At 43.8% G+C, this 26,484-nt stretch overlaps 1 protein-coding gene across 2 annotated transcripts in view; it reads left to right on the forward strand.

Annotated features, from left to right (window-relative positions):
- Nucleotides 1–16,842, forward strand: part of IQGAP3 (IQ motif containing GTPase activating protein 3) — a 68,798-nt gene extending 51,956 nt beyond the window's left edge. For both annotated transcript variants that reach the window (XM_027871480.1, XM_027871481.1), the window contains 11 exons: nucleotides 5,927–6,011; nucleotides 6,374–6,606; nucleotides 7,291–7,423; nucleotides 7,578–7,680; nucleotides 9,157–9,283; nucleotides 9,980–10,067; nucleotides 11,512–11,724; nucleotides 12,384–12,550; nucleotides 12,958–13,059; nucleotides 13,690–13,798; nucleotides 14,877–16,842. In XM_027871480.1, coding sequence (XP_027727281.1) covers nucleotides 5,927–6,011; nucleotides 6,374–6,606; nucleotides 7,291–7,423; nucleotides 7,578–7,680; nucleotides 9,157–9,283; nucleotides 9,980–10,067; nucleotides 11,512–11,724; nucleotides 12,384–12,550; nucleotides 12,958–13,059; nucleotides 13,690–13,798; nucleotides 14,877–14,990 — 1,474 coding nt within the window. In that variant the 3' untranslated portion in view covers nucleotides 14,991–16,842. The remainder of the gene's footprint in view (nucleotides 1–5,926; nucleotides 6,012–6,373; nucleotides 6,607–7,290; nucleotides 7,424–7,577; nucleotides 7,681–9,156; nucleotides 9,284–9,979; nucleotides 10,068–11,511; nucleotides 11,725–12,383; nucleotides 12,551–12,957; nucleotides 13,060–13,689; nucleotides 13,799–14,876) is intronic.
- Nucleotides 16,843–26,484: the final 9,642 nt, after the last annotated feature.

The following is a 26,484-nucleotide window of genomic DNA, read 5'->3' on the forward strand; positions in this document are numbered from 1 at the left end:
TCAAATCGAGCCTTAGACACATGATATTTACTAGGTGTGTGACCCTAGGCAAGTCACTCACCAAAAAAGAAAGAAAGAAAGAAGTTCATGAACAGACTCAAAAATGAGCTATTAAGGGCAATGTGTTATGGAAGGACAGCTAGGTGGTGTAGTGTGGATAGAGCACCAGGCCTGAGGTCAAATTCAGCCTCAGACATTGACTAACTGTGTGACCCTGGGGAAGTCACTTAACCCTGTTTGCCTCAGTTTTCTCATCTATAAAATGAGCTAGAGAAGGAAATGGCAAACCACTCCAATATCTTTGCCAAGAAAACTCCAAACAGGGTCACGAAGAGTCAAACACTACTGAAACAACTGAACAACAACATTATCATGGAAAGAACACTACACTTGGAGTCAGAAGATAGGGTTGTTTCTTGGTTCTAGCTCTGCTGTTTACTAGCTGTTTGACTTCAGACAGTTAAAATTGAACTTAGCTTCAGTCTCTACATGTGTACCTCAGTGTTGGTATACTTGGATGACTTGGTCCATGTAACAAGTATTCATAAAAGAACTACTACTGTATGTGTTAGATACTGTTTGGCAGCTAGAAATACCAGGACAAAAACAAATCAGTAGCTGCCCTCAAGGAGTTTACATTCTATGGGATCTGTGGTCTCATCCACGTGAGTGCTTCCTTCTGTGATGCAGATCTCCACCCATCTGCTTCTCATATTGTGCAGCTCTTGTACAGATTCTCCTGTGAATCTTCCATGGAAAGTCCATCCAGTGTCCTGAAGGCCTTCATGTGCATTACACTCTCACTTTGTGCCTGACTCAATTTCCTTTTCCAATTCTATTTTTCTTTGATGGTATCCTTTATGCCCCTTCTCCTGTGCCTTTCTTCATTGGTGATATGTCACAATCTACCCACATCTACCATACACCACTCTATTGTCTTCTGGTAGACTCATAGCTTTATTCTTTGGAGAATCTCATCTTCTGTCACTTTCAACCATCTGTCATTACTGGGAGAATAAAGAGGTTTTTTTAAAGGTAACTTTGTCTCAAAAGGAATTTTGGGGTCATTAAAAGCATTGTACAATTTTCCAAAGGTAACCCAACTCACTCTTCTATTTGGTTCTGGGCCCAGTTTATCGTTTCTCCCCAGTGTCCATTCAAAATATAAATACAGAATGGACCAACTCTTTGGGTTGTCCATCTAACTACATATCACAGTCCAGACAATAGTCATTCTTCATCCACTTGGTTTTTCCTGTGTGCATAGTTCAGCCAGACTCTTTTGGGTGATAATGTATGTTGTTTAGGGGACTTTTCAGTGTTCTGAGACTTCATGCGATCAGCACAACATTGTCTACACACAGAAGCATCCAGAAGATCTAAACACCTATAGAGAATCTGGACTCTGCCCTGGACATTCTTTATGATGGTGACAAACATCTTTGACAAGCTTGACTCTTAGTGCTCTAGGCAGGTCTCTAAGACAATAAATTGCAGAGAAGGCTCTAATCTTCATAGGGGGAGTTGGCATTGGTAGAGGGAGTTTCCTCACCAGTGAAATCACAAGTCCAGTCTCTATCCCTTGATGTTAATTATCAGAGAGTTGTTGAACAAAGGGATGGATCTCTGTTGTCACACCTTTTCAAGGACTCTTGAGTGGCTTTGACATATACATGGGCAACACCTTGTTGGAAGGGAGCCTTTAAGGTGCGATTTTACTGTACCAAATCAATTATAGTCTGGACCATATATCAGCAAACCACAAGCACTTTGAGATCTTGTCTTCCTTCCAATTCTTTCCAGGAATTGTGTAACTGTAAAGACCCAGTCTGCTGTAGATTAACATTTGCAAGTCTTCTTTCTCATACCTTCAATCAAAGATACCCTCAATACTTGCGTTCTCATAAAGATTATTTTAGAGATGGCAAAGTAGGTGTATGGGTCCCTGGGTCTCTCTCAATCATCTTTTCTTGGTAACAATAAGGTGCATGGTTTTCCCCCAAGCATTTGGTGTATCCTCTCTTCTTTCAGACATCTAGCTGAAGATATCAAATAATGACGTCACCTTCAGCATCTGTGCTTTCTTAGTCCGATGCCACTGCTCATCCCATTTTTACCATTTCTTTCTCTTCCTGTAGTATATTGTGGACTGATATATTAGAGTTTAGATGTTCTGGCTCCATTGTCAATGATGGAGAAAAGGGTTGGAGAAATTTTAAAATAGTTTTTCCTTTCTGGCTAGTTCCTTGTCCTTTGAGCTAGCTGGGTGACTCAGTGAATAGAATATTGAGCCTGGAGTCAGGAAGACCTGAATTCAATTTCAGCCTTATACACTTATTAACTGTGTGACCCTGTGCAAGTCACCACTGTCTGTCTCAGTTTCCTCAACTGTAAAATGAGGATCATAATAGCAGGGTTATTGTAAGGATTGAATGAGATAATGGTTGTAAAGTTCTTAGCATAGTGCCCAGCATTTAGTAGGTGCTATGTAAATGCCAGCCATTATTATTATTATTATTATATTAAAATTTTTGGATGCCTTTGGGATAATCTGCCTAGTTGGACCCTTGACAAGCACTCTGCAAACGTGTTGTTCTTCCCACTGCTCTCACTATTTTATGAGATGATATTGTTTATAATCTTGTACCAAGCAAATTTATATTCTAAACCATCTTGTCTCTCTTCACTTGTCAAGGATGTCAAGCGTTTGCTGGCTGAGGTGAGTTTTAAGCTCTTTTGGTTTCTGTTGTATCAAAGTCCATGTTGATTTTTCTTTTATCTAGGTGGAAGTTTTTTTAATTGCTTATCTTCTCATTTTAATTTGGTTTTGATTTTGGTCTTTGCTGTAACAAATTGATGATCTAAATGTAGGCAGCTGATTTGGAAATGACTCCCACATCTGTAACCAGTCATTTCCTGTCTGTTAGAATATAATCCGTTTCATTTTTTGGTGATTTTTTAAAATTCAGTGTTCCCAGTGTCCAGTACCTCCCCTCTCATTGAAGAAAATAGTCATGCCATGTAGGCGTGAAGCTTCTCTACAGTCTCTTAGCCTTTGTTCTCTCTTGTTTCTTATTCCTGAACCAAGTTTTCCATTCCAGCATTTTTGTCATTCTCCCCTTTGGCCATCTTTGACTTGAGGTCAACAAGTTGATTCCATTTGGAATGTCTTATCAGATTCTTCAGAGAATTTCCCTACCTCCATTTCCTCAGCAACAATTGTGGGTGTATAAGTTGCAGTTATTTCCATGATGATCTTTTCTTCCAATTTTTATTATCAACACAACAAAAAGAGATGGCCGAATATCCTGTGAAATGCTGTTTTCCTGTTGCCCTTGGACCACAAAAAAACCGAGTCTCCTCATCTCCTCCATTTGCCTCTCCAAGGAGAAGTTGTGAGCCATCCTGTGTTCAGCTATAACTTCCTTTTAGTCTATGGTTTCATTTATAGTAAGAATGTCAAAATCACAGAATTTGAGAGTAGCTTTCTAATGGGATCCATACCCAAATGGAATCCCCACCATAATGTGCTCAACAAGTGGTCATCCAGCATCTAGTTAATTTTTTCCAGGAAGATGTCTGCTAGATGAGGACTTCCCATTAAGAGTATCAACAGCTAAGTTAATGTTTAGGGATGGTCTAAGAACTGTGATTCTTATACCCTCTGCTTCCTTCTCTGTCCTTCTGACGTTGTCCCTGTAGGTGAGGAAAGAGGCCGAATAAGACTGAGGGTAGTTTATACTTTTTCTTTATTTTATGAGTTGCTCTGGCCAAAGACCTCGTCACCAAGTGGCCAGCCTATTGGTGGGGGATGGGGAAGCCCCTCCTGACTTAGCTAGGCAGGCTCTTGTAAAGCAGACATAGAGTGATACCATGACACCCAGGCTGTCTAGCTCTGTGTCACTGACTCCTCTCTCTCATACTCACGTCACATATCAGCGGCCAAGTCTTATTGTTTCTGCCTTCACAACATCTCTTGTATCTGTTGCCTTCTCTCTTCTAACACTGCCACCATTGTGGTGCAGGCTCTCATCACCTAATACCTGAACTGTTGCAATAGCCTGGGTATGGCTCACTCCAACTCTGTCCATCTTCCGTACAGGCACCAAAATGATTTTCCTGAAACACAGGTCTGACCACGTCACTTCCCTATTCAATAGACTCCCCCTTCCCCCCAGATTAACTATAAAATCCCCATTAGACTGAGTTCCTTGAAAGCAGGAATTGTCTTTTGCCATTCTCTGTATACCCATGCCTTGGCATTGTGCCTGGCATGCCATAAGTGCTTAATAAATGCTTATTGATCAGATGGTTTTTAGAGTCCTCCACAAGCCTGGTGCCTTCCTACCTATCCAGTCTTCTTATAGTTTACTTCCTTGTGGGGCCTTTTCACTGGCTGGAATTCCTTTGCCTGGAGTGCTCTGCCTCCTGGCTGTCTTCGAGAGTCACCTCAAACCCCACCCTTTACAGGAGGCCATTCCCAGGCCTCCGACTGCTCCAATGCCTTTCTGTTGGGTCACCTCCCATTAATATAACTTGTACTTACATAATTATTTACACATCGTCTCCCTGCCTAGAATGTGAGCTCCTGGAGACCTCTTTGTGTCCACAGCGCTGAGCATGCAGATAAATACTAATAATATTAATAAAATGTTAGTAAATGTTTGTTAGTTGTTGACTGAAGTCTTTCAAGCATGGTAGACCATTTCTTCAGGAACCTAGGGTCACCCTTAAACCATGATGAGGCATCATAGTAGGCCTTTGGAGAGATGCTTTTGTGAGGATCAAAGGGCAGCATAGAGGTCAAGTGTTTGCAGCTAAAACTCTATGAGGGCCACAAGGCGGCACAGCGGATAGAGTGTTGGACTTGAAACCTGAGTTCAAATCCAGCCTCAGGTACTTATCAGCTGTGGGACCCTGGCCAAGTCACTTAACCCTTTTGCCCCAGTTTCCTCATCTGTATAACTGGGATAATAACAGCATCTCCCTCGGGTTGTCGTGAGAGTGAAATGAGATAATAATTAAGTGCTTAGGATAGTGCCTAGCATGTAGCAAGCGCTATATATGTTAGTTATTATTATTGTATGGAAAGCACTTTGCAAACCCAAAGTTCTAAATAAATGCTAGCTATATATATGCTATTGTTAATATTCAGGGAGTGCCAAGATGTTGGAGGTATATTTTTATCATAGGACCAGGCATATACTCTGTGTTCAGTGAAGGCTTCCTACTTGGTTGGTTAGTCCTTGACCTTGAAGGCCGGCTAACAAACACCATGGCAGGCATCTGTACTCTTCCATGGCATGTTTCTCAGTGCCACATTTAGAGACCATTCAGAATTCTGGGTTTGATGAACTTCCAGGATTGCAAAGGTTATGTAGACGTTGGACGTGTGGTTATAGGGAGCTATGGGAGGTGCTTGAGCAGGGAAGGAACATGATGCTCAAGGAAGGTAAATTTGGTGGTGTCTGTGCAAGACAGATTGGAGGAAGGGCGAGGTCAGACCAGCATGGGGCATCCAAAACCTATACCAGGGTGGTGACAGTGGGGATGCAGAGGAAGGGACAGGGCCAAGAAGTGCATAGAAAAGGGGCAGCTAGGTGGTACAGTAGATAGTGCTCTAGCCTTGGAATCCAGAGGACCTGAGTTCAAATCCGGCCTCAGACACTTGACATTTATTAGCTGTGTGACCTGGCGAGTCACCTAACCCCAACCGCCTGCCCAAAAAGCAAAAAAAAACAAAAGTATGGAAAAGATCTGAGGGGGGTACAGTTGGAAACCTAGCAGGAGTCCCTCAATCTTCATTTTCAGAGATGACATTAAAGGACAACAAATAGAGAAGTTCTCTCTTTGATGCAGTTGATGTTGGGGGTGGGGAGAGGAATGAGGAGGGTGATGTGGTAAGCCCCCTATTCTACTGTTTCAGGTATGGGATGCGTTATGTTGCAAAGGTCCTGAAGACTTCCCTGGCTGAGAAGTTTCCCAGTGCTACAGAAAGTGAGATCTGTAAGGTGAGTGCCTAGGATGGTCAGGGTCACCCGTCCATCTCCTTGTCTCCAAACAGGACAGCCTCTTTTTTAGCCTTGTTGGTCCCAGAGCTCTCCCCAGAAGAAGAGCAAGGAAGAAAGGCAAATGCGGTGGAACTCCAAGGAAGGAGAATTAAACTGACCTAAACCTTGAGGCTAAAAGAACTGGATTTTCCACTTCTTCTAGGACTCTGCTGGTGGAGGCAGGCCTGACTCTGCCTCACTTTACTGTGGGATGTTAGGCAAGCCCCCTTGAGAGCCTTGGACTGGACCCCAAAGGTCCCAGAGGGCTCTGACACCTGATGGGAGCTGGCTTGTGATTCTCTTCCTTTCCTCTACATCCTCAGGTAGTAGGGAACCTCTTGTACTACCGATTCCTGAACCCAGCCGTGGTAGCCCCCGATGCCTTCGACATCGTGGACCTGGCAGCAGGTGGGGCCCTAACATCCTCCCAGCGCCACGTCTTGGGGGCCATAGCCCAGCTCCTCCAGCATGCTGCAGCCGGCAAGCCCTTCTCTGGGGAGAATGGGCACCTTCGGGTTCTGAACTCCTACCTGGAGGAGACACACCTCAAGTTCAGGTCTGTGGGTCATGCCCCAAACTGTCCTCAGCCCCTGTGGGAATCTTCTCCCTCCCGCATTGCTGGCCCACCCAGAATCCTCTTACAGAAGAATTCTGGTGTCCAATGGAAAGAGTGTTCAGTGGAGAGCAATTCCTTGTTGGCTGTGTGACCTTGGAAAAGTCTCTTGAAAAAATCTTTAAAAACTTACATTTCTCTATCATGTTAAAGTTGATAGAATGCTTTCTTCACAACAACAATCCTGTGAAGGAGGTTGTTTGGGTATTATGGTTCCCATTTTACAGAGGTGAAAGCTGAGGCTGAAAGAGTTAAGTAATCTGCCCAAGGCCACACAAACTGGCTGTTGTTTATATCAGGATTTGAACCCCCAAGTCTCTTGACTTCAGATGTTGACCTTTTTTTACTATACTCTATAAAATTATCAATTTGGACTGTTGATCTCTAAGGTCACCCTCTGGTTATAGAGTCTCCAGGCAGCCTAGGAGAATGGAATAGGTCAAAGGGGAGGAGGAATCTGGGAGTCTGGGCCAGGCTTTGACTTGGAACCCACTACAAGTCTTGGGGGGTGGCAGGGAGTGTGTGAGAGAATATGTTGGAGCAGTTGATCATGACTAATGGAGATACTGAGGCTGGAGAGCTTTCCTGTTCCCTCACTTCACACCTCTCCCTCCTTCTCTGGGACAGGAAGTTCATCTGCAAAGCCTGTCGCGTACCAGAGCCTGAGGAACGCTTCGCCATGGACGAGTACTCAGATATGGTGGCTGTGGCCAAGCCTATGGTCTACATCACCGTGGGAGAGCTCATTAACACCCACAGGGTAAGAAGGGGAGGAATGGGGAGAGGGCTTGGCGCCCACCCTGCCCTCTGGGATGCTCTGGGCTCATGGGGACTGAGATAACTGGGGAGCGAGAGGAGGTTCCGAGGTCAAGTCTGGGCCCCGACTCTGACCTCTCCCATCTCTTACTTCTCAGCTGCTGCTGGAGCATCAGGACTCAATCGCCCCAGATCACCGGAACCCTCTGCATGAGCTCTTGGAGGATTTAGGGGAGCTGCCTACCATCCCAGCCCTGATAGGTGACACCCCTCCTCAGGCATCAACCATCAGCAGGGGAGGGAAGGGAATGAGCATTTCTACCGTAGCTGCTATGTGCTAAGTACTTTGTATAAATATTATCTCATTTGCTCCCATAGACGGGTCACCTTCCCCTCCACCCTGCAAACACCGGCACACAAACTCTTAACAGAGGTCTAGTGACTTGTCCCAGGCCACACAGTTAGCCATGGTCTGACTTGGGATCTGAACCTGGGTCTCCAGACTCCAGGTGCTGGATATCACTGTAAAGAAAGGCACCCACCCTCAGTATAATCACTCAGATGTCCCTGGTTGTCACACAGAATAAAGGGCACAGCCAGGACCCATCAGGGTGGGAAAAAGAGAGGACTAGGCCAGAAGGTGAAAGTCTTGAGTCTAGGAGGGTCCCTAAACCCCCACTGAGCCTCCATTTCTTTATGTATACAATGAGGAGAACCATACTTTCACTCTCTAAGTCACAGGATTGGAGTGAGCATCAGATAATAGTAATGGATATTTTAAGTACATTGTAAACTGTTATTTTGGTTTTGTTTTTTTTAATCCAACTTTATTCTCAGTTCCAAATTCTCTCCCTCCTCCCAGCCACTGAGAAGGCAAGAAATACAAAACCCATTGAAGTCATGCAAATCAAATTTCCACATTGGCCATCACTGTAAACTGTAAAGCACTAAATGAATTTTTGCCTTTTTTTTTTCTTTTTTTTGGTCAGTGCAGAATAATAGAATATTCTACAGTTATAGGCAGAAGGCTTAGTGTTTCTGTTTTTTCTTACATCTCATTTTTATTGATGCCTTGTCTTTACATTTTATTTCTACATATATTGCCCACCCATCGGACCATCCCTTGCCACAAAAACTTTAAAAAAGAAAGAAAGGGTTAGGGAAAACTGAACAACACAGCAATCATGCCTGACAGTAAGTTCAGTAGTCCAAACCCATAGTCCCCCACCTCTGTGGAAAGAGAAGGGAGTGGCATTTTCCTGACTCAGATCTAAGTTCACATCTTACTAACTGTGTGATCTTGGGCAAATCATTTCTGGGAACCTTTGTTTCTTCATCTGTAAAGTAAAAATAATAATGTCCGTAAGTCCTACCTTACAAGAGTTATTCAAAGGAAAATCCTTTGTAAGCCTTAGATCACTAGAGATGTCAGCTAGCCTGCTAGTTAGATTTGTCCCCCCTACAAGGGGGACAGACACGTGGGCATGGACAGATCAAAGGCAGAATGAGAGTGGAGATCAGTTCTGTAAGCAGGCCCTGACTCCTTCATCTTTTCCACAGTTTTTCTATTTCAGATGGGGCCAGAGCAAACCCTCCCTGCTCTTTGGCTCTGGGAAGTCTTCCCAGAGGATGCTGACTTCTAGGAGCTATGGGGAAGAAGAAAGGAGAGACTTGAGGGGTTGAAAGGAAACCCAAGAGCTCTCTATGTCCCTGACTCCCACCCTGTCCCATTTCCAGGAGAGAATTTGGCATCAGACGGGAACCCGGACATGAGCCAGTTGGAAATATCCCTGACACTCACCAACAAATTTGAGGGCCTTGAGACTGACCCTGAAGACACTAACATAAGGAGCCTTTTGCTAAGGTGAGTGGTGACCAGGTCCTCCCCAGTGCCTCTGAGCTGAAGTTCTCTGTAGCCCTCAGACAGGTGCCACCCTAATCTGGCTATTGCCCTGCTTTCCCATGGTGACTTGCCCATGAGAAAGTTCTAATTGGTTTCCCCCTTGCTTCAATTTCTGCTACATTGGTTTCTTGTTCTCATTCAATCAATGAACTAAAGAACAGACTCTACCCTCCCCTTCCTCTATTGTTCTCTGTAGCTGAAGCTGGGAGGTGCTGATGGAGAATGAGCTTGAAAGGCTTCTCTGTCATCTCAATATGAAGAGGACTTGTGGATTAGGCTCATTATATTGGAAAACTTGTACACAGAACAGTCCAGAAATGGAATAAGCTGGCTGCCTCAGGCTGTAGTGGGTTCCCCATTTCTGGAGGTCCTTAAATGGAAGCCAGATGATTACTTGTCAAGAATGCTGTGAAGGGGGTGCCTGTGTGGTTATAGAATGGGCTTCTAAGGTTCTGGGATTGTGAAGGGATTGGACTGAGGATGGATTTTTTTTTTTAAATGTTCAACCCCATGTATTCACCTCTTTGCTCCATCATCCCAATGATTGAATTTCCCATCCTCCACCAAATGCCACTGAGACAGGTCAGTGACCTCCCTCTGCCTCCATCCCTCCTTTCCCCCTCACCTCAAAGGGCTCCACTTCACTCTCCTCCGCAGCACCAAGCAGATGTTGGTTGATATCATCCAGTTCCAGGCAGGAGATTCCCTTCAGGACATCCTGTCTCTTTTACCATCAGAAGAACAGGTAAGGTTGAGTTTGGGGGAGGTGGGGAGGCATGTCAATCAAGTGGGGAGGCATGTCAATCAATCATCCTTAATCTGTGCCCCACCCCAGCCTGATTACCCAGAGTCTGGTGCTGCCCCTTAGAGGGAAAAGCAAAGGAAGGAGGAGCCCTGGGGGCATTCCCCCCACCTCTGATGGGTGAGATACAGCACATCCCTATAGGAAAAAGAGAAACGATGCTACCAGTGCTAGATGGGCAGGAGGAAGAAAGATAGGGATTAGGGGAAGCCTAGGGAGGAGGGGCAGTTAGATGGCTCAGTGGATAGTCAGGAAGAGCTGAGTTTGAATCTGGCCTCAGACACTCCCTAAGTGTGTGACCCTGGACAAGTCACTTAACTTCTGTTTGCCTTAATCCACTAGAGAAAGAATTGGCAAACCACTCCAGTGTCTTTGCCAAGAAAACTCCATCGACAGTATTGGAGTGCCAGGGTCACAGGGTCATGAAGAGTCAGACACAACTGAACAACAACAAAAGGGAGTAGGGGACAAGGCATGGAAAAGGGCATCCTATGTGGAGGGAGTGGCATATTTGGAACCAGGAGAAGGGGGCATAGGTAGGAGTGAGAAGCACGTTGAGCTGGGTAGAATGGAAACCAAACCAGGGATAAGGAGAAGATGGCGGGCAAGGGAGGAATATTCTCAGAGCCTGTCTTGAGAGGCAAGACATAATGAGAAAGGGGTACTCTTCACCACTTTCCATCCCTAAATAATCCTGGTTTGAAAGACCTGTTTCACATCTAACAGAAATCTCTCATGCTATAGATTCAGCCCTGTTCTGCCTTGCTCTGAATAGACAAGCCTGTGGGGACCTCGGCTTAGTTCAGGAGAATTCCCTTTCTGAATCCCACAGCCCCTTGTACGTTACCATCTTGGCCATATTTCTCTCTAATGTATTGAAATGGGGAATGTTTAGTTGTTTTCAGTCGTGTCTGACTCTTTGTGACCCCATTTGGGGTTCTCTTGGGAAAGATACTAGAGTAGTTTGCCACTTCTTCTCCAGCTCATTTTACAAATGAGGAAACTGAAGCAAACAGGGTTAAGTGACTTGCCCAGGGTCACACAACTAGTAAGTGTTTAAGGCCAGATTTGAACTTGGGAAGTTGAGACTTCCTGACTCCATGCCCAGCGTTCCACCCCCTGCATCACTTAGCTGTCCTGTATGTGAGGGGAAAAGGGAAGGCCCAGACAGTTTAAACCACCTTTCCACAGCCCTATGGCAAAAGGGGATTCAGCCCCTAATCTGGCTTCCACAATAGAAATTGGACCTTGGACCTGCTGTCTTCTCTTCTTACCTCTGGAGTCAAGATGCCTCCCCCAGCAGTCTCCTTCCCTTCGTCTGGGGGGCTGCCCTAGCAGGGGAGTGGTGGAGACGACTCAGGAATCTTGTGCCTCTTCTTTCCTCCAGGAAACTGCCCATCGCTTACTGATGTCCCGACGCCAGGCCTTTGAAGCCCAGACCCCAGAGCCACTGAAACGGCGTCGATCTCTGGCTGCCCACTCCCTCCTGTCAATACGAGAAAAGCAGCGGAGGGTCCTGAAGAACCTTCGTCACCTGGAGAGCTTGGGACGCCTGACTTCTGCTGACGGCTACCAGGGGCTGGTGGATGAGATAGTCCAGGTAGTTAGCCAGATGCCCGGCCCAGTTCTGCCCTTCATTACCCTGGCACGGAAAACCGTGAACATGGTCATGTCCCACTCTTCTGGGAATGTGGAGACCCACAGAACCAGTCTTCTTAGAGAGAGAGACTTAAACTGTCTTGAGGAAGAAAGCTGTTGAAATGTCTCTCTTTTCTCCCAGGAGGGTGGAGACCTCAAAACAATCCTCCTCTCAGTGGGGGAAGGGGCAGGTACTTCAAACCATCCTTTATCTAGAACGAAAACAGATTTGAAATCATACTTCTCTTCCTGTCTTGGGGATACCCTTGAAACTTATCTCTCTTTATTCCTTTATTCCACAAATAATTACTGCTGTTTAGAGCCCTGAGGGTGGCCTCTAGGGGAGATACCAAGTTTGAGTAAGACAAAGTCCCTTCCCTCATGGGGTCTATTAGGAGGATAATACAGAATCATGGGTATCTGTAATACACCATAATGTGTAATAAGCTCATTAGAATGGTGCTAAGCCCCACCAGCACATCCCCAAATAGGGAAAGGTTGTTAACAACCGAACATCTTCAGAATTCCCCTTAGGTAGAGACTGAGGTGTGGAGTGGACAAATCCTACAGACCTCTCCTCCCCTGGGAAAGTCCTGACACTGTCCCTTCTGTTCCCTCCAGGATATTCGAAACCAGCGCCGTTACCGGCAGAGGAGAAGAGTAGAGCTGGTGAAGCTTCGGGCCACTTACCAGGGCCTGCAGGCCAAGACAGCCTTCTACGAGGAGCAGGGCGACTACTACAACCAGTACATCCGCACCTGTCTGGACAACCTGGCCCGCGGCAGCAAGTAGGGCCCTGGGTCCCAGTGTGGCAGAAGGGTCAGGCCTTGGAGCCTTTGCCACCCGGCTTTTTCTGGAATGATGGTTCTTTGAGTCCAACCCCTTAGCCATCTTTCTGCCTTGGTTTCCCTCTATCATTCTCCATGGCAACAGTTCACTGAAAGAGCAACTATCTTTTAAAAAACCTTTGTTAAGTTATTTAATCCTTATTGGGGTGGGGAATCTGCCCTGAGTGATCCCCAAGATCAAGTGGAATACCACCTCCCCCAATAAAGTGGATTATTTTTTAACCTTAGCCAGTGGGTGTCCTCCTGAAGTCACACTTCCATCCCTTCTACTGTAGTAAGAGGAAGTCCCTTTTCCCAGGAAGAGACCTTTGAGTGAATTCTTGGGTCTTCTTTAAATTTTAAAACAGGAATGACAAAAAGGGGAAGAAACAGCCATCTCTGCGTTACACCGCTGCCCAGCTCTTTGAAAAGGGAGTCTTGGTGGAAATTGAAGACTTGCCAGTCACTCAGTGAGTGTATCCACCCAGGGTGGGGCATGTGGGAGTTTTCAACCAAGTCTATCAATAGCTTCCCCACTCCTCCCCTTGGGGCACTCCAGTCTTATGGAGGAGACAGAGCCCATGCCCAGGGACAGAAGGACAAGGGCAAAATAACCAGCTGGACTTTGGAACTGGATGATGGGGAGTAATTTCTGTAGAGTAAAATTGAGAGCTATCCCTTTGGGAAGGCTTCCAGAATGAGCAGAATTGGAAAGAAAGGGAAGGATGAGGAGCATGGGAGCATGTCCCCAGCAGGGAGGATGATGGTCTGTGTGAGGCCCAGAGGTGGAATGAGGGAAAGATGGGGTCATGTTTGCCCCATTAGAGTGCAGAACACACCAATCCAGGGGGCCTTGGGAGACCTGCTAGGGGGGATTTTGAGCCTATGACGAGGAATTGGGGCTAAATGCATGTGGTTGGGACTTTCTTCTAATGGAAGGGGAGGCAAGAGAAGAAGCCAGGAATCTGAATAAGTTTTATCATTGCCCTTGTTCTATTGAGAAGGAGACACCTGGAACATTCTCCCTCTGTAAATATGAGGTTCAGTCTCTGGAGAGACAAAGTTGATCACCCCCTTTTTTGATCCTATTTCTCTGACAGTTTTCGCAATGTCATCTTTGACATCATTCCTGGGGAAGAGGCAGGAAAGTTTGAGGTGAATGCCAAGTTCATGGGTGTGGACATGGAGAGATTCCAGGTTCACTACCAGGTGAGGGAAGACTGGTCTGTGTGTGGTGAGTGACTTGTCCCTGAGACTCCAATCTAAAGACAGAGAGAAGGGACACAGGATGCTTCCTCCGGCTCAACATGGAGAGGGAGGGGAGACATGAGGGGATGTGAAACCCAAAGCTTGAGAGATGTTAGCTCCTCCTGGGCTGGGTAAGGGGTGGGGGGATCCTTTCCCATTCTCCCCTAGGGGGGCCCTGACCAGCAATGGAACCCCCCTGCTCCGAGGATTCTAATTGGCTTCTGCCCTGATTCTCACTCAGCTTTGTGGGTAGTGTCACTGGCAAGTAGGACTTGGTCAGTGCACATCCCCATTCTCCCTCTTCAGGAATCATCTGCTTTGTTTCTGGAGTTTTTACTAGAGAAAATGAGATTAGGTGTGCTCCCTCCTCCTTTCCCCTTAACTCCCCTGCACATATCCTGATTCACGGCAGCATCTGCGAAAAGAGAGGCCTGGCTCAGTGCAGACCCTTCTTGAGCCCCCAAATCATCTGGGCCTGTTTTTAGAGAACAGTAGCTCACGCTGGTGTAGCACTTTTCCCACATCGCTCTAAAATATCTAGAGTCAGCAAGCATTTATTAAGCTCTTACTGCGTGCCACGTACCATGCTCAAGTGCTGGGGATATACAAAAAAAGGCCTAAGCAGTCTCTGCCCCCAGGGTGTTTACAGTCTAATGGGAGAAACAACAATCAGAGAAATATGTAAATATAAGATATATACAGGGGTAGAAAGTTGAAGACAATCTCAGAGGAAACAGGCCAGAAGTGAAGCAATTCATCTACCACTCTGCACGTAGGGAGTGTCAAAGGTAAAGGGGGGAAAGGTTGGATGGGGTGAAGGTGAAAAGGAGGAAGGAAGCTGACATTTATACAGGGCTTTGAAGTTTACAGAGTGGTTTGCTGGTTGAGCTTCCCAACAACCCTGTGAGGGGGAGCAGGTAGAGGCATTATTATCCCCATTTTTCAGATGAGGAAATAGGCTCGCCTATGGTCACAAGGTCCTCTCTGAGATAGGATTCAGAGGAAGGTCTTTCTTCAACAATCTTCCTCCCTTCCCCAGGACCTCCTCCAGCTCCAATATGAAGGCGTGGCCATCATGAAACTCTTCAACAAGGCCAAAGTCAATGTCAATCTCCTCATCTTTCTTCTCAATAAGAAGCTATTCCTGAAATGATGGGTGGGGGGAGAAGCATGAAACATCCCTTTACCCCATTCCAGCTGTTTTAACCAAAGATGCGCCAACTAAAGCACCGAACTGCAAAGACCCCAACACCCGGCATCCTGGCTGACTCATTCTCTCCCCATGGCAGGAGCTCGTACTTTGGGGAGGGGGTTGGTGGCAGAGGGAGGGGCAGCTTTTTGCTTCTTCCTTCATTCCTCCTGTACTCCAGAATCATAGATAACCTCGGAGTTGGGAAGGAAACACAGGTCATGTAATCTGACCCAGACTTTATGTGTGCATGCACGCATGTGTGCGCGTGTGCGTGCACGCACACACACACACACACACACGGTACTCCAGCTTCTGCCCAAAGAACTCCACACCAATGGGGAGCTTACTACTTCCCAAGACTATCTATTGACATCAAGCCTAAATCTGCCTCTCCATGGTTTCCACCCAAGTAGAACAAGAATAACCTGTCTTCCATGGGTTGGCCCAACCCCATTTGCCTTCACCAGATCTTCCCATGGCATTGGGTCCTCGGTCCCCTCACAATGCTGGTCACTCCCTCCCTGGACACACTCCAGCTTGAACAGAATACAGGACTCCTGATGTATTGTGACCGTGGCAAAGAATAGCACGACTGTAGCGCCTCGGACAGGAAGCCTCTGCTGGCCAGAGTCCAACCTACAGAAAGAGGAATTCAGGCACAATTGTTGATTTTAGCCCTTTGCTCTTGATTCTCCACACCCTAGGTGTGGGACCATGTATTTGGACTAATTGGGGGGGCTGGGGGGAGGTTAAAGTGATAGCACCTGCTGCACTCTAGTGGCTGACTTTAGTATTGCAAGCACAATCCCTGGGCCACCCCCCCTAGTCAAGGAGTATAGATTTAGAGCTAGGCAGAAACTTAGAGGTCATCCTGCCCAACCCATCGTTTTACAAGTGAAGACATTGAGGCCCATAGATGAAGTGACTTGTGATGGTCACATAGTAAGTGGCAGAGCCCAATCTGAACCCAGGCCTTATGATTATAGATCCAGAGAGCCCAAACCTAACACCTCAGTTTCCCAGGGAAAGCTCTCCAGCAATTGGAAACGCCTAAACCCCAGCTCCAATGTGCCCCTCCATTCTGAACTATTTTTTCACAACAATCTAATCCAGAAACATCTATTAAGCACCTACCATGTGCCAGGCACTGTGCTGGGGATACAAAAAGAAGCAAAAGATGGGCCCTGCCCTCAAGAAGCTTACCATCTAATGGGTTGAAAAAAGAGAGGTGGTATAGAATTACTACTTGGTGCCAGTGGCAGCTCTTTCTCCCTGTTATGGTTGATAAAGCTTAGTCTATTTTAACCTCTAATCTCATTCCTCCTCCACCCTACCCTTGTTTAAAAAAATTACTTTATTCTTGGGTCAATAGGATATTTATTTCCCCACTACCATCACTCAGAATGATTGTATATTCCCAGCCCTAGTGTTCATTATCTTCCGTATATTTGAGCTCACTTTACATGTGGGCCAAAAGGAGTCTTTTATTCTATACCCATACTAATAGAAAACTCATAATGTTCCCTTTATATTTAAAAATCACTTATTTGGGGCAATAGGATTCTCTTTCTTCAACTTTTTATGTTCAGTTTGATATAGTATATATGGTTTTCCCTTTCCCCCTCTTTTCTCTTGACTTCCAGTTCCCAGATTTTTGTTCTGTGATTTATCCATGTGGCCTGTCCAGATCTGTTGGCCTGACACTACGTTTCTTCTTGGCCATCTGTTCTTCCTTCCCTTTCTCCATCCACCCAATTTCTGTCTTTTTACCCTTCTGGCTTTGTTTTGAATAAAATCTGCTGTTGTAACCACATCTGTTGTTAACTTATTAATTCCCCACTCACCTTTGAGGTCACCCATCACTTCACTCTTGGGCCAGCCAATGTCCAGCTTCCCAAGCATCTATCCTCTTCCCAGATCCCCAAGAATAAGGCCCTCTCTCCCCACTCTTACCCCCCAGTTCTGTTAGGAAATCACTCATACTGCCTACCTTCAATCTCTCCCACTGTATTAAAGTTTTCATGAGATAGGAAGTTGGTTCTTCTCATCCCTTGGAACAGAGAGGAGGGAGTGGTTAGGTTTCAACTCTGGTTTTATGAACAGCTGGACAGAGAGAAGTCCAAGGAGAAGGCATCCAATTTCACACCCCGTTCCCATTCGTTTTGTTTGCTCTCCAACACATTCTTGAGACTTGGGTGCCACCCTCGTTCTCTAAACCCTAAATCCCTAGTTTTCCTATGAGCTACATAATGTTCTCAGCTGTAAGAAAGTCACTGATTCTTCCATATTCAGTGAAATACTTAAACATTTATTAAACGTGTAAAACACTATGTGCAAGGTGGTGGGAATATGCAAAAGGGGGGCCCTAAAGAGCCCACAATTTAGGGGTGAAAGATGTGCACAAACACTGAGTTTCTACAATGTTCAGAGTGCTGCTAGGCCCTAGGAGATAAATATTACATGTATCAGCTGCAGGTGCCTTCCCTTTGTGTGTGTGTGTTTGTCCTCCCTTTCAAAGCAACTTTGTATTTTAAATTACTTTATCTTTAATAACAAATATTTATGTAGTGCTTTCTGTGTGCTAGACACTGCTAAGTGCTTTACAAATATCTCATTTGATCCTTACAACAACCCTGAGACATAGGTGCTGTTATTATCCCTATTTTATAGGTGAGGAAACAGGCAAACAGTTAAGTGGCTTGCCCAGGTCACACAACTAGAAAGTGCCTGAGGCTGAATTTGGATTCAGGTCTTCCAGACCCCAGGACTAGAGTTCTATGCACTGCACCACCTGCGTTTATATAGGTCCTTGTCTCTCTGGTTAGAATATAAATTTCAGGGGCAGCTAGGTGGTGAGCACAGGCCCTGAAGTCAGGAGAGGACCTGAATTCAAATCCAGCCTCAGACCAAACACTTGACACTTACTAGCTGTGTGACCCTGGGCAAGTCACAACCCCAATTGCCTAAAAATAAAAAAATATATATATAAACTTCACAGTACTATATGTATATCCCCTGAGTCTGACACATAGTGGTTGTAGCCTAAGAAATACTTATTGATTAGGACTGGGTTCCTGCCTTCCTAGAGCTTACGGTCTAATAGAGGGAATCTGTACAGATTGGGGAGTGGTGGACCTGGAAGAGTAGAGCAGTCCATTGACATCCTCCAGGCCCAATGTACTATGGACGCAACTGGATCTACACATAAGGTTTATTAAGGCAGTTAGGGAGTGTAGTAGATAAATTCTAGCCTGGAGTCAGGAAGACCTGAGTCCAAATCTAGGCTCAGACACTCACTAGCTGTTTGACCCTGGGCAAGCCATTTAACCTCTGCCTCAGGTTCCTCAACTGTAAAATGGGTATAATAGTAGCACCTACCTCCCAGGGTTGTTGTGAGGATCAAATGAGATAATAATTATAAAGCCTTTAACATAGTGCCTGGCACACTATATAAGTGCTAACTATTATTTTTATTAATCTGGTAACCATATGGTAGATGGATTGGAAGGAAGAGAGAATGGAGAGGGGAAGATGACTTAGAATGCTATTGTAGGGGCAGCTAGGTGGTGCAGTAGATAGAGCTCTGGCTCTAGAGTCAAGAAGACCCGAGTTCAAATCTAACCTCAGACACTTACTAGCTATGTGACCCCAGGCAAATCACTTAACCCTGATTGCCTCCAAAAAAAAAAAAGACTATTGCAACATTTGGAAGTGGGGAGGGTATAAGGCCTTGTTCTAGGGTATTGGTAGGGAGAGTAGAAAGTGAAGAGCTTTGAGAAATACTGCAGAAGTAGAGTAGACAGGGCAGCTAGGGGGTATAGTATATAGAGTGCTGACACCGGAGTCGGCAAGACTCATCTTCCTGAGTTCAAATCTGTCTTCAGATTCTTACTGTCTGTGGGACCCTGGGCAAGTCACTTAACCCTGTTTGCTTCAGTTTCCTCATTTGTAAAATGAGCTGGAAAAGAAATGGCAAACTGCTCCAGTATCTTTTGTGGGAAAATCCCAAAAGGAGTCATGAAGAGTGGGTGGGACAGGGGAGTGGAGGTGAGGAGAAGTGAAAAATAACCAAAGTTTTGAACATGGAAGAGTGGTTAAATGTCAGTGCCACTGAACAAAAATGAAGTCACAAGGAGGAACCATTTTAGAAGGAAAGAGAATGAACTCAGTTTTGAACTTGTTGAATTTGAGATACCACTGAGATATCCAAATTTGCACTATGTCCAAGTCTAACACACAGGAAAAATATCAGCACTGAAAATAGAGGTTGTTTTCAAGTCTAATTTCTATCTCCACAACATCTTTTGCATCTGTCCCTTTCTCTTCACCACTCAGTCCCCTCTATAGTTCAGCATCTTTATCATCTTGACTATTACAATGATCTCCCCACCTCAAGTCTGTCCCCATTACAACACATCTTATACAGCAACCAAAATGAATTTCCTCAAGGGTAGATCTCCTGGCTCTGCTCTCTGGGCTTCTCCATCTCTAGCTACCCTCTCACCCTGGAAATGCCTCCACCCCTGTAGCCCCTTCCTCTAACTGGTGGATTCCTGCTTGGAACATCCATTTGAGGCCATGCCCAGGCCATCCATGCTCAGTTCTCTCCTGGATCTGATCCTGACTTTTACACGTTGCCCCGACCAGGTAACGTCTCTCCCCACTTGAAATGGAACCTCTTTGAAGGTTGGGACTGTTTTTTTTTTTTTGCTTATATTTTCATTTCCAGTGCTTAGTAGTAGTAAACAAAGAATGCTTTATCTATCTGACTTTGTCATTCTCCTATTCAGTAAATTCCGGCGACTCTCTGTTACTTCTAGGATCAAATATAATCTGTTTGGCTTTTAAAGCCTTTTACGATGTGGGCTCAACTTACCTCCCCAGCCTTATTTTAAGCGTTGTATAGTCCAGCCAAACCGGCCTTCTTACTGTATCTCAAAAACAAGATCCCGGGGGGCATCTAGGTGGCGCAGTGGATAGAGCACCTGCCTTGGAGTCAGGAGGACCTGAGTTCAAATCTGACCTCAGACACTTAACCCCAATTGCCTCACCAAAAATTGAAGGGAAAAAAACCCCCACAAATAACATTTCTCTTCTTGGATCATTTACACTGAGTGTCCCCCCTCTTCACCTCAGCGTACTAGAACTCCTAGTTTCCTTTTAGTTCAAGAACCCTTTCCTGACCCCTCCATGTTGTTGTTGTTGGGCCACCCCCTGCCACCTCTTCCTTTTTATATGTGGCCTATACATGGTGCTGACCCACTAACCTTATGCCATATGACCACTGTGACCACTTTTCTTTCTCTGGGTTGGCTCATTCACCCTAACTTGCATTCATACTAGAAGGTCTGGAGAGACTTCCCTGGCATGGAGGGGAGAAAGAGGGGGAGGGTGGAATCCAATCAATTACAACTCACTCTCAGGGATCTAGGGACAACCGTGGTGTGTGTGGGAGCTTGGGGGAAGATACACTCACATAGGTGTGTTTCTCTTTTACACAAAGCACTCAAAATAACACCATTAACTTTTTTGGGTTTTTTTTTTTTTTAGCTAGGCAATGGGGTTAAGTGACTCGCCCAGGGTCACACAGCTAGTAAGTGTTATGTGTCTGAGGCAGGATTTGAACTTAGGTCCTCCTGAATCCAGGGCCAGTGCTCTATCCACTGCGCCACCTAGCTGCCCCTATTAACTCTTTTTTAATATATTTTAATTAATATTCATTATTTATTTTTAACATCATATTCTTTTTAAATTTTTAGTTCCAGATTTTCTCCCACCCCCTGAGATCCTTCTGTGAATGTGTCAGCGAGACCTTGACGAGGCCACTGCCCTGGTGGCATGTATAGATTACCTACCATCTTGTGGGCAAATTTTATACTCCCTTTCTGGTTTATTAATTTTAATGTAACGCTCATTCTTCCTGTGAGTTTGAGGAAGACGGGACATGAGCTAGTGTGGGTTGCTATTATTACTGCAGCTCATCTAGGGTCATCTTGGAGAACCAACAAGTGTTCCCACAGCCTGTCCAGCATGGCATTGGTATACAAGGGATCTTTCCTTCTTGAGGGTTAATGCCAGGTAGTAGGGTCACTAGGTCTATGTATAAATAGTTTAGTGACTTTTCTCTCACAATTCCAAATTGTTTTGCAAAATGATTGGTCCAATTCACAGATCTACTAGCAGTACATTTTAGTGTGCATGTCTCTCCCATAGCTCCTCCAACACTGACTTCATTCACATGAATGAAGGTATAAATAAAAACATTTATTAAGTTGCTATGTGTCTGGCACTGTGCTAAGTGCTGTGGATACAAACACATGAAGGGAAACCTTTTCCTATTCACAAGCAGTATACATTCTAATTCCTCTGGAGCTACAGAATATAAATTTAATCTCTCTTTCACTTGAGAGTACTTCAAACACTTTATATGTGTGATTCCTTTTTTTTTCTTTTAACTTTTAAAATCTGAACTTAGCAAATACTAAATAAAATGGGCATTTCCTTGTGCTTTTCCTTTAAATAAGAGGCAGCTAAGTGGAAAAGTAGTACAGGACTTATACTCATTCTAATCTTGCCCCAGACACGTATTAGCAGTGTGACCTTGGGCAAGTCACTTGACCTCTCTCAGCCCCGGTTTCCTTAGCTGCAAAATGGGGATGATAATAGCATCTATTTCACAGGGTTGTTGTAAGGATCGATAAATTCACATGTAAAGCATTTTGCAAACTTAAAGTACTATATAAATGCTAGCTATTATTTATTATATAAATTTGTTTATTATATTATTATATAAATTTATTATTTGATAAATATATGATAAATTCAGCTGTGCTCTACTTATCTATGATTCTTTCTGGACTTCTGTTCTCTTCTGTGGATTAAAAAAATGATGCTTCAATGAGCTGTTCTTCCCTTCATACATTTGAAGACAGGGATCATATCCCTTCAAAAATCTCCCCTCTAAGACAAATCTCCTTCAGCTCCTTAATCATTCCTCGCCTAGACAGAGGCGTCATCTTGTTCTCCAGATTATCAAAGTCCTTCCTTGAACGTGGCACCAAGAACTGACATGTATGTCACACATTGTCTGGCCAGAGGAAAACAGCAAATACAGTCTAAGAAACATCAGAGTTTGTTTTCCTCTTCCAGTGACCACTTCACACTGTTGGCTTATTCTGTTGGAACCAGAGTTTAGCTGGCAGCATGATGGCTCACCCTAGGGATGGCTGGCACCCGAAGACCAAACAGACCCAAGGTGGATTAGGAGATCAGGAAAGGTTCCAGCAGCCAGGCAAAAACATGAAGCTGAGACAGGTGGGGAGTTAGTATAAGAAAGGTCTGACACTGGATGACAGGATGATATTCAAGAGACAAGTGAGAGTAGGCAGAAATCCAAGCAGGCAGTATCAGGGAGACTCAGAGATAAACTCAAGGACCCAGCATTCAAGAGGACTGACTCATTGTCAGCATACCAGTCCCCACAAACAGTGCCTTGAATATAGTAGGCATTTAATAAACCTTGGTTGAATTGAATTGAATTGAGGATTGGATGGGTAGATGGGGAGCAAACTAGAACTGAGGCACTGGGAAAAAAGCCAAGATAGGAATTTATGTATAGGTAACAAAAAAAGTTCATAACAATAGTTGATAATAACAACTCACATTTAGTGTTTTAAGGTTTGTGAAATAATTTCCCCACAACGTTCCTGTGAATATAGGTAGGCTCAAGTACAGATATACAGGATATAGGTATATAGGATATGTAAGATATAGGTAGTACAAGTATTATTGTTCACATTTTACAGATGGGGAAACCAAGGCTCAAAAAAGTTAAGCAACCTTCTGTGGTAACGTAAGTAGTAATTATCAGAGCCAAGCTTTGAACCTAGTGCTCTATCCACTGCAACATAGTACCTTTCTAGGAAATGGAACCAGGGTGCAAGGTCAGTGTATAGACCAGTAGCAGGGTTGACTTGATCCTGTCTATAGACACATGAAGCTTTGCATTTTCCTTAGTTATGAGCATGAACGATTCCAGAACCTGGGGTGGTGCTGGATGTGCAAGTGAGGTTAAAAAAAAAGACCCAAGTTCTTTTTCACACGAATTGCTATTAAGCTAGGTGGCCTTCATTCTGTACTTATGCCATGGATTTACTTATATGTGTGACTTTACACTTAACCCTATTAAATTTTGTCTTGTTTGCTCAACCAATTAATTGTTCTCTGTTAAGATCTTTTTCTGAATCTTGATTCCATTATCTGGTGAGTTAGCTATCCCTCCTAGCTCTGCATCATCTACATATTCAATAAGTGTGCCAGGAATATCTGCATCTTCATCTGGGTCTATGATTAGATTGATTCGTTTTTTTAAAAATTTACTAAACCTTCTCATTTCTCCTTAAGCCTACCATTGATCTTCCTCCCCACCCTCTCAGTTGAGGACCTCAATTGAAAAAATTAGAGTCATTCACCTGAAACTCCCTTTTCTCCCCTTTTCAACTCATATCCCTCTGTTAATTGTTTAATTGGTATTGGGGAGATGTTAACTGGTCAAAGATAGTGGAGATGATAATATTAAAGACCAAAACCCTTTAGGGTTACCCCTAGACCCAGAAGGAGAGAAGTAGTAGCTGCCACGTGAAGAACGAGTCTAACAAAGTGGGAGTTGGGAAAATGAGCCTAGAGCCTTTGATTATATACCTTTAGTCCTATCCCTTTCTCCTCCAGTTGATTATTCTTATTATTCCTTATTTTCTCTCTCTCTCTCTCTCTCTCTCTCTCTCTCTCTCTCTCTCTCTCTCTCTCTCTCTCTCTCTCTCTCTCTCTCTCCCTTCTTTCCCCTCCCCTCCCAATCATCAGTCTCTCCCTATCTTCTTCCCTGCTGGTTACAAATATGCCCATGTCTTTTCCATTTACCCCAAACCCTCATTTGATTCTATCATTCCTCCTAGTGATTATCCTCTCTCTCTCTCTTTCTTTTCTTCGCTAAACTCCCTGAAAAGGTCATCTATCTGTACTTGGTGCCTCTCCTTCCTCTCTTTTCATTCTCTTGTAAACCCACTGATTTCTGATCTCATGGTTCAACTCAAACAGCTTTCTCCAAAGTCACCAGTGTTTCTTTAATTGCTAAACCTAATGGCCTTTTCTCAATCCTAGTCGTTCTTGATTTCTCTGAAACATTTGATACTGTTGATGACCTTTTCCTAGTGTAAATTTTCTCCTCTCTGAGTTTTCTTGGCTTTGCTTTCTTTTGGCTTTCTTCCTACTTATCTGACCTCTCCTTCTTAGTTTACTTTGCTGTACCTTCATCCTTGTCATGTTCCCCAAGGGTGTCCCTCAGTGTTCTGTCCTAGGCCCTCTTCTATTTTCTCTCTATACTATTTGATTTGGTGATTTCATCTGCTCCCATGAATTCAATTATCATCTCTATGCAGATGACTCCCAGATGTAAATATACAACCTTAGTGACTCTTCTGAGTTCCAATTCCACATTTCTAGCTGACTATTAGACATTTCATATTGGGTGCCATAAAGACATCTCAAACCCAACATATCCAAAGCAACTCATTATCTTTTCCCCTACCCAATCTCCCTTCCTCTGAATTTCCCTACAACTATTTTTTATTAAAATTTTATTTTATTTTTCAACTAACAAAAATCTATTTTCTCTCTCACCTCTACCACCAACTAAAAAAAAAGCATTTTAATAAATATGCATAATCAAACAAAATAAATTCCCACATTGGTCATGTCCCAAAAAATGTCTCCTGCAGTATGATACCATCACCTCTCTGTCAGGAGGTGGGTAGCATGTTTCATTCTTAGTACTCTGGAATCATGGTTATTGATCAGAGTTCTCAAGTCTTTCAAAGTTGTTTGTCTTTACATATTGGTACTAGTCTATAAATTTTTTTCCAGGTCCTGTTCACTCCACTCTGCATAAGTTCATAGAAATCTTCCCTGGTTTCTTTGAAACTATCATAATTTCTTAAAGCATAATAGTATTCCATTTTATTCATATATCATATGTTCAGCCATTCCTCAATTGATGGGCATCTCCTTAGTTTCCAGTTCTTTGCCAACCACAAAAGGAGCTCTTACATATCTTTTTGTACATATGGATCCTTTTCTTGTTTCTTTTCTTTCTTTGGGGTATAGACATAGTAGTGGTATCACTGGGTCAAAGAATATGCACAGTTTAGTAGCTTTGGTGATAAAGTTCTAAATTGCTTCCAGACTGGATGGGCCAATTCACAGCTCCACCAACAGAGCAGTAATGTATCTGTTTTCCCACAGTCCCTCCAACATTTGCCATTTTCCTGTTTTGTCAACTCTGCCAATCCAGTAGGTATGAGGTGGAACCTCAAAGTGGCTTTAATTTGAATTTCTTTAATTATTAGTGAATTGAAACATTTTATCTTATGACTCTTGATAGATGGGCTTTTTTTCCATCTGAAAACTGCCTATTCATATCCTTTGATAATTTATATAAATTAAAAAGTGGCTCTTATTCTTATAAATTTAAACCAATTCTTTACATATCTTGGAAATGAGACCTTTATCAGAGAAATTTGTTTCAAAGATTTTCCCCCAACTTACCTGCTTTCCTTCTAATTTTAGATGTGTTGATTTTGTGTGTCTAAATACTTTTAAATTTTATATATTACATATTAAATATATTACATAAAATATATTATAATAATTTATATAATCAAAATTATCCATTTTAACTTGTGTGATCCTCTCTATTGCTTGTTTAGCCACGAACTCTTCCTCTATTCCTATATCCCAAAAATAATTTCTTTCTTGCTCTTCTTTCATTTTTATTGACACTATTTTTTTAACCTCACCATAATTTTCCCTAGCATCTTTCCTCCTCCCCTGCCAGAGTGCCATCCCATGTCATAAATAATATTTTTAAAAACAAAAAAAAAGGAGGAAAAAACCGCAGCAGAACTGATACATAGGAGAAGTTTGAAAATATGTGAAATATACAAAACTCATGAGCCTCCCACCTTTGCAAAGTGGTGGCATGGCGGGGGTGGGGGGGGAACCTTCTCATATCTCTTTTTTTGAGCCAAGCTCATTCCTTGTAATTTTATAATATTCATTTTTGATTTTTTTTTGTAACTGCTCTTTGCATTTGTATTGTTGTAGTCATTGTGTATATTGTTTCTTTGCTCTGCTTATTTTGCTTTGCATCAGTTCATGTAGACCTTTCCATGTTCCTCTGATTTCATCATCTCTTACAGCACAATAATATTCCATCGCATTCATGTGCCACCATTTGTTTAGCTATTACTTCAGCATCTACTTTGTTTCTGATTTTTTGCCCTCACAAAACATTCTGCCATAAATATTTTGATGTATATGAAGATTTTCTTCTTATCAATGGCCTCCTGGGGTTTAAGCCTAGTAGTAGAATCTCTTGGTCAAAGGTATGGACATTTTGGTT

The sequence above is a fragment of the Vombatus ursinus genome, unplaced genomic scaffold (assembly GCF_900497805.2).
Source record: "Vombatus ursinus unplaced genomic scaffold, bare-nosed wombat genome assembly UNPS02014798.1, whole genome shotgun sequence".
Classification (NCBI taxonomy): domain Eukaryota; kingdom Metazoa; phylum Chordata; class Mammalia; order Diprotodontia; family Vombatidae; genus Vombatus; species Vombatus ursinus.